This window comes from Mya arenaria, chromosome 4, assembly GCF_026914265.1.
Source record: "Mya arenaria isolate MELC-2E11 chromosome 4, ASM2691426v1".
In the NCBI taxonomy this organism is placed as follows: domain Eukaryota; kingdom Metazoa; phylum Mollusca; class Bivalvia; order Myida; family Myidae; genus Mya; species Mya arenaria.
In genome coordinates this window covers 55047914-55061762 of record NC_069125.1, presented here as the reverse complement: position 1 = coordinate 55061762, position 13849 = coordinate 55047914, and the positions used below count along the sequence as shown (strand labels likewise).

Below are 13849 nucleotides of genomic sequence, written 5' to 3'. Positions count from 1 at the left end.
TCTACGAACCAGTTACACCAGACAATCGTTCCCCTCAGCTCACAAATTAGCTAAATCTCCGTACCGTCATCCACTTGCAGTAGACAAATTGCCTTGTGGAGTACTGGCGTGATTAATGCCACGGGCTCGAACAAATTTGTAAGTGGCATTTTGCATTTGTCTTCTCCATTCATGGTAACACTCTCTCACACAATCAGCTCTCGTATTGAAACATTTACAGATTGAACGAGTTAGTATGTTTCGAAATACGTATAATGAAATAAAAAACGTAATTAGGGTTTGATTAAGACCACGAGCAACGATGTTTACGTTGAAATTCAAGATTAATGTTTAAAAGCGATTTCTGCGTTGCTATTTTACAATGATCCCCATTGTAACTTAAACTACGCGAGAGTCTTACCTTAGGATTTAATTGCCAGTGAACACAATAAAAAACAACATGAATTAGAAAATACAAACACAACTTAAATTGGTGCGTATGTCGGAGTACTTTTGTAAAATGCAAAATAGTTAAACTTCATTTGAATGCGGTTATTTAATTAAGAATGGCATTAATTGCTGTATAAAACTTGCAAGAAACTTATTTTGCATCTCATCTAATTGCTGGTCGGAGTAATTGTAAAATGCAAAAGAGTTCAACTATATTTAACAGCGGTTATCTAATTAAGAATGCCATTAATTCCTGCATAAAACTTGCAATATACTTATTGTGCATTTCATCTAATTGCTGGTTCATTCTCTTACTGTTAAGTGGCATTATTTCACATTGAAAACTGACCAGTATCTGCGTGTTATATACGATACCATCAAGGAAACTCTTTCAAAAGCGCGGCGGCATGGGCGGCTGGCAACTGAAGCCTCGTAACATTTGATAGGACCGCAAAACCCTCATACGATTATTTTGTAAATAAAAAACATCTAAACAGTGTAAAAGTATCATAACAAAATTAGCGCGGCACTCTTTACAAAGTATGCGCATATACACATTACACTGCACAGCAGAAGCCAACTTGTCACCATGAAAATATTTCCATCCTGAACTGTATGCCAATAGTTCAACGATCTTTACGCTAAAATGAACACGTGCATTACGTTATCCCAATCCAAGTGCAGGTTGTGGTGAAATCGCCGATAAGACCCAGTGGAAAGATTAACATGATTGCAAGTAATCATGCACATAACGAGCACATACATGCTTAGTACTACATGTTAATATGTATGTAATCTAGTACATATGTACATAGTTTAGACAAATGGCTTGGATCGATCCAGAGGAGAAATATGCACATATGATTGGTGAGTGTTCATGCTTCCAAATACGCGTTGTCAAATCAAAAGCCTTAAACAAAATGCCCCCAAAATTTTCAGGTTGATTCCTATCAGAAAAAGATGTACAAGCTCATATGCATTTATCATTTTTTAATGAAAGCTGAAATTAAACATCCATTCAACTGAATTGTTCACCAGTTTGTTCTAAAATATAATGTAGGAAATAAAGATTTCACCTCTCTGCCTTTAGTCTTAGAATTAAAATTACATCTACTAGTATACAAAAGCAAAGGTAGTTCACTCTAGCGTAGTTTGATCGTGTTGGAAGGCACTTAGATGTGCTCGAAAATTGCGGCCTGTGTTTGAAAAACTAGAATTCCCCTTTGCTATAGTGAAGTTGCTTGAACTAATAAAAAGCAAAGAAGTAACCCCGAAAGCGCACTTTGTAGTTTGTATCGTGGTCAGTGAATGCAGTACAACAAGTACACAGTCATTTCGTGCGGGACGGATTGTTATCCTTAAGATAAGGCAAGATTCCAATACAAAAAGCGAGATATGAAAAATATTAGGTCCAGGTTCGAGTCAATTAAATGGGATGATGTTATGGCATGTGTCAATCAGTGCCATGGCTGTATGAATTGGGATTAATTAATAAATAAATAACGAAAATATGGAGAGGTGCAGAAAAGAGTGAGCAAAGTGTCGCATGTCAGCCGAGAGTGACGATTTCAGCCCTGTTCAAACACTCCACGCCTGAAGATGTTCCATATTTGCGTAAATCATTAATACTTTCAATTTCAAATTGGAAGCTATTAATATGTTTTGACAGTAAAATGGCTTAATCAACACATTAGGAATGATCGTGTTTACAAAGTTATAAAACATATTTACAAATGTCCCCTCAATGATCTGAGCACTCTTACAGAAGAAACTGGCAGGCGTGTTTATCTTTTCATTCAAAATATGACACCTTTTTTCTGTGATAAATCATGGCTTCTTTATAAACAGTTTACATTAGCATAATTGAAAAAAAAGAGTTTGGTTATTTGCAGACTACCTAACTTTTATCTGTAATATCACATCGACTTAATTACTAATCACAACAAATTTCAACTATCAATCAAGGGAAAATAAGGTGTACATAGGGTTTTAGCTCAAGATATATGGGAGAGTTTTGCACCTGTCCTTTTTGGTAGCATCCCCCACCCCTACTCTGGAGACCAGCATGGGCACCCCTCTGTTTTCATATTCACAACATTTAATTTTTATGACTGTCCTGTCAAAAAAAAACCTTTGTTTTGATTAAAACATCTCAGAAGAGTAAAAATACATACACAATTAACATATTTTCCACTTGAAACTTAAATTACTTCAGTGTATGATCATCTGAGATTCTCTAACATAATTTGTCAAATTAATAATCTTATAATTTTAACAGCCAATGTGCCCTTTTCTCTCTTAGCACCCAGCCCTTTTCTGCCACACCATGTTCTTCCCAAGACCTGACTTAAACCCTACATGTACATTAATGGTTATTTCACTAAAAAGCTGTTTTATACTTATAAGAACTGTCAATAAGAACCGGCTGCCGGTTAAAATGGATGGTTCGAATTTCGAAAAATATTTAAGACGGTTCAACAGAAACTTATTGAGAACCCTGTCTACAACAAAACAGGATAAAGCCAAGTTCTGTCACCTGACAAGGTAGAATGCAAGGGTTCCAAAACTTTCTCTTAGGCCATCCTAAAAATACTGTTTTCTTTTTGCAATGGTCCAACTGAGACATTTTTCCAGTGAGTCAGTAAGTCAAGGATGATTTTTGAAGGCTATCTGGATGAGTAATTACTTTTATTTAAACAAGAGAACAATATTCTAAAATATACTTTTCTGCCTGATAATGGGACCAAAAAAATCATTGCATTTTGGTGTCAGAACCAGTCAGAAAATTACAAACAAAATATTTTTCAGGATAGGTTTTTATCATTTTTTTATAAACAAGAGCAATTCATAGCAAATACAATCACTTGTCCGTTGTTTTCCAGTTGATAAGCGGGTGAAACTCAACCATTATTAAAAGCAGAATTATGGGCCTTGCTATACAGTCATGTGCGTAGTCTTGGCAACATATTTACCAAGTTTCATTTGAATATCTTGAATTGATTTTGAGCTATGGCCAAGGTTAAGATTTGTGCACACTGGTGACGATGAAAACACAAGGCTATGACAATAACACTCATGTTTTTACTCTGAAAAATGGACACGCTAATAAATGGTTATATAGTAGATGTTGTTTGATGTTGGCTGGGATTGCCAACCAATATTATTAGAGGAATTTAAATCCATGCTATCAGATTTTCGCTTTATGTATAAAGAATAATAGCACATGACAGACTACAGCATTATTCACTGAGGCAAATATGGAACCAGTATGTAAGAGCCAATATCACAGTCACTCTTTTGAGAACTGCTCATTAAAGATTGAGGCAAAAATGTTTTTGATAAGTACCACAGAATTTAATTCACTATGTAATTTACATGGTAAAACATTATTTTACAAAACAAATGTACAAATCATTAATCAATGATTCAAAAACTAATTAAACATGACATCATAAAATGAGATTGAACCTTTTTATGCATCTTACATGTATGTGAAAACATTTGCCAATTTCATTGAATTGTTTAAAAGCATTTATCATTTTTCATGATCATACATCATTACATAGCAGCTCAAAATGTGAACACAAGAAGGTTCTACCTGCTTCTTTATCTGATGTCACTTAGAACCTTTACGCATTCATCCCACAAGATAAAAATATAGTATTAATGGTAAGTCCACACAAAACAAGAGCTGTATTCGCAGATGGCAATGCATCAAATTGCCTTACATTCTCACCTTCTACAGTGTAAGGAAACAAGCTGACATTATAAATTGGTCTCAGTTATAGATTAAATCTTAAAACAAAATAATATATTTTAAACTTGGATTGCTCTGAAACAGAGATCATACCATCCTAAAGGTAAATGTTAACATAACTTTCAACATAGAGCCATGTTCTAGCATTAACCAATAAAATGCTGCACATACAAGTGTATTCATTTTCAACAACTCTATCACAATTCATGTATCATATTTCAGGCATCACAATGACAGTATGGGAACAAATCATGTATTAAACAATAGTCCATCACGACCATTGCAATCAACTGACCTATTCTGGATACATGAACAATTTAAAATTCAACCACAAAGTTCAACCAACAACCTCCTCATTTCTTTTTCTTCTGACTTGGTCTGTCGAAGATCTGTTTCATGCCCCCGCCCTTCTGTGAGTGAAACTTGACATTCATGGCTGTCTCAGAGACCCAGGGAGACTCAAAGCTTGTCGTGTCCTGGTCTACAAGATGAGTGTACTTTGTCCGACCTGACCGGCCAAAGTTCTTAACCTAGAGAGGGTTAAATACAATAATGTGTGAGTTTGACATGACAACCTGAAAATATCAGTTCCCAACCTAGAATTATGTAAGTAAACCTTGTTACATTTACATTGTATATGACACACTGCATAAAAACTAGACATGAATTATAATTCTTTTAATATAAATACCTGTGTAAGAAGTCATATATCAAGACAGTTTAATAATTAAAATTCACACCTTTTTCCTAGAATAACTCTTAAACCCATATACATATATATACCCCTCCAACATAAATAACGCAACATTGGTCCAGGACTGGTCACATGCTGACCCGATATTTTTCCATATTGGGTCACCAAATTTATATCGTACCAAAATGGTGTCTATTTTCTGATTCCGATGAATAAATGAAACATTTAAAAAGGTAAACAGGTTGTTGACGTGGTATATACTTTTCGGGTTAGTAGGTGATCCGATATGGGATATACCGGCACATGAAACAATATTGGTTTCCTTTGCCCTGTATATCCCATATCGGGTCGCCTACTAACCCCATAACTTATAATATCCTTCTGAGGACTACTATTGAAGCAACAAACCTGCATGACTTTAGGCAACACAGTTTTATCAAAGTGGTCCTCCAATGTTGGTTCAGAGAAGTCTCTCTTGAAGTTGTCTTCATCCTTTTCCTGAAAGACAAAAATACACACTAAGTAACGATTACTCGAAACATTAGCCCAATAAAACGATGCCTAGGGTAGGCTTGACTAATTTTCTCCTTAAACATAGGAGCACTACTCAACAATTATTAATACATGTAGTAAAGTTCTGTGACTTGCTAACACTAGTGTGTATAGTCGTTGTGAAAATGCCTACACAGTTCCATGGTGCACACATCTTGAATGGTCTCCAAGTCAGGACAAACAAGTTTTTTTGCATGGCAACATTAAATAAAGAATGACAGAGATGAGACAATATATTCAATGAACTGAGGAAAAACTTTCTCACATAAAAGCTAAGGTAGTCAAACCAGATTATCACAATGATTTTTTAGACAGGCGTTACCTTTAGCCTTTTTCAGTTAAAATAAAGAACCAAAGTACATACTACATATATCATTCTTTTATCCTTTTATAGATATCAGTAAGAAATACCCTTTTAAATGGTACCAAGGTAATATTGGGTCACCAGCCATTAGAATTTTACATTAATGTTTATCGAAGTCACAAGCCAGGAGCAGTGTACAAACCATGAAGAATGCTCCTCTGTGGTAGTATTTCTGGAGGAACTTGTATTTGCCCTTGGGTGCCTTATTTGTGCGTAGTTTAGGATTGTGCTGGAACTCTGCACGCCTCTCCTCCTCTGTGAGGTTGTGCATTCTATCAACCTCCAACTTGTCCTTCTCAAGTCTGGAAAACACAGGCAACCATGGATAAGAAGTTGGTTAGTGAGAATAAATAGAGTCAATTACATAAGTGGTCATTCAATATGGAATTCATACAACAAGGTTTCTAAAACTCATAGAAAAGAGCCTTAATTATTTATGATTAATAGCGCTGGATTCACAATACATTGCTTTATAGCATAAATTATGTCTATTCATGATGGTGACACCATGAATTATTTAAACACTTAACAGACACTAAACAAACTTATATATATCTGAGAAATGAAGTTTGAAACAGTTCATTAAAATGCATATAAGTGAAAAACAATTATTTTATCTATATAACACTTTTAATCATAATGTTACAAAGAAGAACACATTACTTGGTTGGTTGAGTCAATAACATAAAATTATGAAAACACATGAAAGCAAACTAGAAGACAAATACATAAACCAGCATCAGTATTAGCATGAACTTATACAATCTAAACCTTTATTACACCAAGCATTAAAGCCAAAGATGCACTCACCCCTCTCGTTCCTCCCTATCGCGCTTGAGTCTGCGGAGTTCCCGAACCTTCCAGGACTCATAAGCCTCTTCATCATTCTCGTCGCCACTTTCCAGCTGGTCACACGCGTCCTGTGTGTTCCGTGCTGCCTCCAGCTCACGACGACGCTCATCTTCTATCATCTAGATATCAACAGGTAAGGTGTAACATATGGGATATGACTTTCAATGTGGCCGTAAAAAACAATACATTTAATAAGGAATTTAACACTTGCTGATGTATTAAAAATCAATTTATCACAGTAACCTTAAACTTAATGTTATGACAGTAATAATGATATTGCTAGTTTTGAAAATAGTTGCAGACAAAATGCAAGGCTATGATAAATATTCTGGTGTTTTGCAAAATCGGAGCATCTAGAACTATCTATGGAGAGATGACTCCCTCCGCACACTGCCTTCAGAGGGGTTTAAAGCAGATATCACATGTAATCTATAAATCATAATTCAAGGTAAATAACAAGTCAATTCAAAACACACCGGTATTTCCATTCTACCATTCCCATTCATCAGAGGTTTGATCGATCTAACGCATAGCATCATCACTCTGGTGAACGAGAATTCATTCTACATGCTGATCAATTAATAGTTGTACCACATGATGAAACTTTGGATGAAATTTGCACCACAAGCTACCATTCATGTATATCTTCAATGCTAAGCGCCAGCAACTCTTAGATGATTAGGCCTTGGCTCACCTGTCAGAGCGATACCAATTAATCGGGGAAATAATTTCGACCTATAAAGTCCAACAAGTCCAATATGCCAAGAACTACCGCTTATTTTGGTGTTTATGTGTATCCAGTAACAGAGTAATAACTTTAAAACCGTGGAAGTATCTCGGTTTTTTAAAGTCCATTATTGCCCAAACTGAAAAACTCACGAGCAAAGGCACATACCATCAAAATGAGAAGGCTGTGATTCACAAAGAAATATGCAAGGCACTTCTAGACATTATGGTGATATTGTGTTTCAAGTCGTTATACCTTTTAAATTGTTCAATTAACTTAGTTTAATATAGCCAAAGAATAAAAATCATATTCATTGGCATATAACCATGAAATGGGAAGGCCATGGTTCATGAAGAATAAGCAAGGTTTTTCCAACAGAAAGACAGACCAAGTTCAACTGACAAATGGTGACTCCGAATATACCCCCGTATTATTAATTTACAGGGAGATGAAGACATAATTTATCACAGGTACTACAAGCAATCCACTGTTCATGTGTATGTTTTAGCAATTACTAAAAAGGGAATGGTACCAGTTGTGGAGGAAGGAGTTGAGATCCAAAGCAAGTAGGGTATGGGAAATTATGTAAAATGTACATAATAAATACTTAATAAGCATGCATCTGCTCACCTTGAGAGTCTGTTTTCGGCGCTCCTCGCCCATTTTCTTGGCCTCAACCTCCATCTCCTTCATCTTAGCCTCATTTCTCTCCTTCTCCTGCACTGAAAAGCGGTCCTTCCTAGAAACATCAGAGTGAATTAGTGTATTTTATAATTTATTTTGTTGTTATGACATTCTTTTCTTCAATTTCATAATTAATCAAGAGTTCAAGATTAATTTAAAATATTTTTGTCATATTTGATTTTGCAACCTTAACAGTCCTAAAACACAGATTAAGAAAATCTTATTGACATTCATAGACAGACAGTATTTCATATTCAATATGGTACATTTTCATTTTCCATAAGAATCAACACTTGTTATTAAAATTACATAATGGTGCGAAGAATATTTATGCAGTAGTTCATACTTCCTAACAAAGACTGGTTTCAGGCGAGGCCCTGTCTCCTCCTCTGAGTCAGTGTATTCCTCATACTCAGACGACTCCTCATCACTCTCGCCGACCTTATCATCCTCAATATCCAACACCTCCTACATAACAGGGAACAGCAAGCATTTAGTATTAATAAAAAAAGATTATAATAGCATAATTATGTTCAAAGGACATAAATATATATATATTAGTTTAATAAAAGCTGTCAAAGTTGCAAATAAGTATACTGTATCACTACAGAGCATGAAACTTTGTGATGTACCGGTATATTCAAGATAAAGAGCAAAATTGAATAACTTTCAATCAAACAATATAAACAATATATACATCTTACATGGGTTTAAAAGCAAGATGCTCTAAAAATAGGACATACGCACCTCCTCCTGTTTACGCTGTAAGGCTCGTTGACGTAGCAGGTTTCTCCGTTTTTCAATTTCTTCATCATCCAACTCCTCCTCCTCACTGCTCTCATCATCATCATGGCGACGCACACGCTCATCTTCCGAATCTGTGCCCTCTGCTATCACCTCAGGCTCTATGACTTGCCGTCTGTGTCTTGCCACTCTGAAATATTCAGGATCATTAATAAATATTTTTATCATTAAAAAACATTTTTAAAAGCATTTTTGTTCTTGAGCTCTTGAGAAATGAGACTTACTAATTACAATGGGATGCATCAAGCTGTAAAAATTAAAACTTTCAGACAGCATTCAAACTTTCAGACAGTGATATTGTAATGTTAAAGTTTTAATTAAGCTATCCGTAATTGAAATTGATTCAGGGGTTTCAATAAGACCCAAAATCAGGATTTTTTTAAAATTCCATGTCTGATTTCCAGAATTTTCATAAAATTTGTAGGTAAAGTAGCGCGTTTGATGCACAATTCAAAATGATTATATTTATGTTTATTGTTTATATTCAACCATTACAAGAGTCTAGCGTAGGGGAGCATGGGGGTGGGGGTGGGAGGGGTCAACCCCTGTCACAAGGGGGGTTTCCTCGTAGAATGTTTTGTTTTTATACTTAATTAAAATCATTTTTCATTATTTTCAGACTTAGAATTTAAAAGGGTGTGTTTAATTATCAAAATAAAAAATTGTCTTCTTGTCTGTGGTAATATGACTGTACTTGTCCGGAGTCTTTTTTTAGTGCAATGTCTCATTTTTCTCCTAAAAAAATGGCGGTTTCGGCGGAATTTCGACATGGTCGCAGACATGAAAGGTAAACGCGAAATAAAGCATCAAAATATTTTGGAGGTTACAAAGAAATGTTCATCATGAATATTTTACAAATACACTTTCAAAGCATTTACTGATAAATTGATGTATTTGATTGTGTTAGCGCCAGCTTTCCTATGTCTACAAATCGGCAGTGACCGTCTGCTTCAAATCAACAATATTTAAAATAGCGAGTCTCGTCTGTACAATAGTTTTTTTTATACAATTATCAATTATTTTAAAAGATTTAATAGTGCTTGACAACATTTTTCACCATCCCTTTGCATTTTTTATTGTATTTTACTAACTTTCATCTTTGAATGAACGAGTTCTCATTGTATATTCTGATTGGCTGACATTCAATAGCTCCGCCTCCTGGCGATGTTACACTAATTGGCTCTTCCTAATTATCGGATTAGAAGATGGCCGTTTATGAATACACAGGTCGTCTGCTCCTAACACACAATAAGCTGTCATATGACACGTACAAGGCATATGGGAAGATGAAAGGGCAGTACGGCATATTTAAAAGAGGCGTACAAGGTTATTATAAGGAATTTTCAAAACGCCTGGTGTCAAATTCTGGGACGTTTTTGGCGATTTTCCGGACGTATAATATGTCTACGTCCCCTTATTGAAACCCCTGGACCGTGTTTTTGCTGTAATTAAACAGAAATTTGCAATACAGATTTGAATAACTGTTAAGAGTTTAATTCACATGATGGTTCATGTCTGTGCAAATTATAATGCTTAAAAGCTACAGAAGCTCCAAACAAACAATGACAGTCAAAAAACACAGATATAATGAAAAGTGCAGGTAACTGTTCACAAAATTAAGTGAATGAACTTAAAACATTTACCGATCATCATCTTCACTATCCTCGTCACTGTCTATCCGAGATTTACGTGCCTCCATAAGACGTCGTAACCGCGGGTCCATGTCCTCCCCACCCTCATCCTCATCTTCCTCGTGTGATGGTCCTGGTTTTGTTGATGTTGTCTTCTTCACTCGGATGAAGTCTTCATCACTCTCTGAGTCGCTGCTGTAGTCTGGTGCATAGTCTGGTCTAAACACAGCAGAAATTCATGTAAGATTATTGTCTTTGCACATGTAATGTACAGATAATCTGTATAAAGTATACTGAACATGGTTTTCGTTGAAAGCAAAAGAAATTCAAACTGCATTTGGTAGTAATGAGATTATACATCATGTACAGAAAGTCTTGTATATTGATATATCAAAGTGTGATTATTTATTTTTTTCTGAAATATCTCAGGACTGTATTAATATTTGATACAGAATTTACATTTTACATGTTTTGTTTTAACTTACCTTTTCCCAGTAACATATCTGTTCACCTTCACCTTTTGCATAGACACACCTTAAACAGAAAATAAAGTTGGCGTTGGCACAATTGCATACCATACAAATATAAATATAGATGGAAAAGTAATGGTCCTCGCCCAGGGGCTTGCACACATGTCCTCACCCTGGGACTGGCAAATGAGTGCTTGTAGACTGGTATAGATTTTTAACACTAAAAGAACAAAAGTAAGATTAGAATCTTATGTACATAAATTTACACACATACACATTAGGAATTTGTGTTCCTTTTATGCACACCCTTAATACATTGTGGCACTTTAACATTGGTAAATCAATTCAATGACAAAGCAATTGTGACTGATTGCTAATGAAATGTTTCAGCAGCTTTCTTATGACAAGTTATGTACTTCACTTGTATTAAAAACAAAACTAGCTGAAATTCTTTGGTTTTTTTTTACATATACTTCAATGGTGTTATGATAAACATGCTAAGTCTCATCAATAATCATCTCAAGTAAAAAAATAAATACCAGTAAGGGTAGTAAATATAAGTGCTTCCGATAGAAGGTAGGTATCAACTTTGGATTAGTCTATTTATAATACATACATGAATATCCTCGTGGTACTGGTTCTTTTTATACACCACTCATAGAACTCCTTTTTTTAGCATCCAACAGGTCAGATATGGATGCATTGAAATTTTTGAAAAATAAATTATTTTGCAAATAAGTATCAGAAATCAAGAACGGCAATTTAGGTTGAAGTTTTGGTTTTAGGTTTATATGAAAAATCAAATCATTCCGTTGAAGAACTTCAACATGTCTAAACACAAACACCTCATGCCTCCTATAAGTCTGGCGATGTCATCATCCTTTAAGCAAATACACACACGCACATGCAGTTGATGGCAGCCGGCGTGAGGGTGAATAAAGCTCATGATATTGTCGTAATATAATAGAAAAAGGATGTATGTTTTCCTACTTGATAGTCCCCAGTCTGATTGAATAAGTGTTTGATATATTACTTTATATCATTTAATTATTATTTGATTCACGTGATCCCTGTTTTTCATGTACAAGGACAGCAGACTCCAGGAAGGCTGCGTTCCAACATTTCTCTTGGTAATTCATTGATCTCAATATAAACATTAATACTCACTACCCACGTGAAATTGTTTACAAAAAAAAGATTTGAAGAATACCAAAAAATATGAAAAACAACAATTTTATAGTTTGACTATATAGCAGACAGGGTTCCCTCTGGGTTCTAAAAAGTTGTGGGCACTTTTTCGCGGGGGATAAAGGGGCCTTTCGCAGCCCCCTTAAGGGTCCAGGGCAGCGCCCTTGTGGGGGTCAGAGGGGGTGAAGCCCCCCTGAAGCTCATGCAGTTTAAGCATTTTAAGAGCCTTAAATTGCATTTAATAAGCACAGTGTCATACAAAAACATAATATTTTGTTGTACATGAAGCACAAGATATTAGTAAATTGTTATTCTATTGACAAAATATATGGAGTACATCAATAAAAAAATAATAATGAAAATATTGCAAAAATGCGACATATACATCAATATGTTGATTTCAGTCTAATGCCTGCATACAAAAGTGTCATAGAATTAAAGAATACAATTATGAAATAATGAGATAATTTTAAAAATTAAATGGAAACTCAAAGAAATAAACATTGTCAAACTAAGGCCATACTATTCATATACAAAATGCCTACTCTTTACTCCAGCCAACTTATTGGAAGCCTTATCACTGGGATGTAATTATATTTATTTGTAAGCATAACCAATGACTTCTGTTAGTCTTTTTGACACTTTTAAACCGCCTAGAATGTTGGATTTATAGCAATTACAAATTGCGACAAAACCGAAAGCAAATCTATTTTTAGCGTGTAAACGTCATTACGAAATTTGCATATGGCATGACTTTCAGACGACCTAAAATTCAATGATTTGCATTTTTTAAAACAAACACGTTAATTACGCAACAACAAAGATATTGTGCTAAATATTAAAATTGTTTGCTAATATGAGACATACTAGTTAAAGGATGTTGTTGTTAATCAGTGAAAGCAATAACATTCCGCAATAATTAGCAATGTGTTGACTTGACCGTGACTGATTGCTCTAATTATCGGATTTGTTGTAGCACCAGGAGATGAGCTTGATTTATGACAGTGACAAAATCGATTATCATGCAGGCTGCATGGGCACCGTTTACTTCATTTTAAGAAAATATTTTTCAAAAAAAAATATTGTCGTCATAAATTCGCCAAATTTGAAAAGTTGTCGTCACTTTTGTGATTTTGTAGCAAATGGCGATCGCCAAGGGAAACTCTGGCAGATAAATTTAGCTATGAATGCAAAAAATCGCACCATTTGTACTACAATTATAAAAAAAATCTTGACGTAATAAGGGACACCACTCCCAAACCCATCCCATTTCTCAGTCCTAACATGCCTTCAGAAAATCCTTTCGGATGCCCTGAGAATGTATTGCTCAGCCATATCGGGATGTGAGAAACAGTCATCAATTCTCTTTTAAGATTATTTTGAATACAGTCACAAAACGTTCGGGCTAATAAGTTTACCTTTTTCTGTTCTTACAGGAACTGCACCAGCAGTTGACAAAATTGGGACTGATGGTTTTGATGACTCCATTTTTAAATATTTAACTTGATAAGAAGCTGGAAAAGTGTTAAATGTTTCTTAAAAGTTCGATTTGTTAATTGCTCATTTTGCGTCTAAATCAATAGACGCATTTCGTTCGAAGCGTCTGTTTGATGAAATATATATCATATGTGATAATCGCAAAAGGTTGACCTAAAAAAACAACCAATCACAGCCATCGTAACAAATGTCAACAAAAA

At 35.0% G+C, this 13849-nt stretch overlaps 1 protein-coding gene across 1 annotated transcript; it reads right to left on the bottom strand.

Annotated features, from left to right (window-relative positions):
- Positions 1-3139: 3139 nt before the first annotated feature.
- LOC128230500 (microfibrillar-associated protein 1-like) lies at positions 3140-13746 on the bottom strand. Its single transcript, XM_052942823.1, has 10 exons — positions 13571-13746; positions 10980-11028; positions 10507-10713; positions 8807-8993; positions 8406-8527; positions 8006-8114; positions 6607-6767; positions 5939-6098; positions 5289-5378; positions 3140-4716 (listed from the first exon to the last, which is right to left on the bottom strand). The coding sequence occupies exons 1-10, from the start codon at positions 13638-13640 to the stop codon at positions 4540-4542; spliced, it is 1332 nt and encodes a 443-aa protein (XP_052798783.1). The 5' UTR covers positions 13641-13746; the 3' UTR covers positions 3140-4539.
- Positions 13747-13849: the final 103 nt, after the last annotated feature.

Excerpts from the sequence above, each read along its gene's own strand:
- LOC128230500 (XM_052942823.1), bottom strand. The coding sequence starts at position 13,640 with ATGGAGTCATCAAAACCATCAGTCCCAATTTTGTCAACTGCTGGTGCA. Across the intron at positions 6,099-6,606 it reads GATAGGGAGGAACGAGAGGG|ACTTGAGAAGGACAAGTTGG; the intron begins GTGAGTGCATCT and ends TGTGTTTTCCAG. Across the intron at positions 4,717-5,288 it reads TGTTGCCTAAAGTCATGCAG|GTTAAGAACTTTGGCCGGTC; the intron begins GTTTGTTGCTTC and ends AACCCTCTCTAG.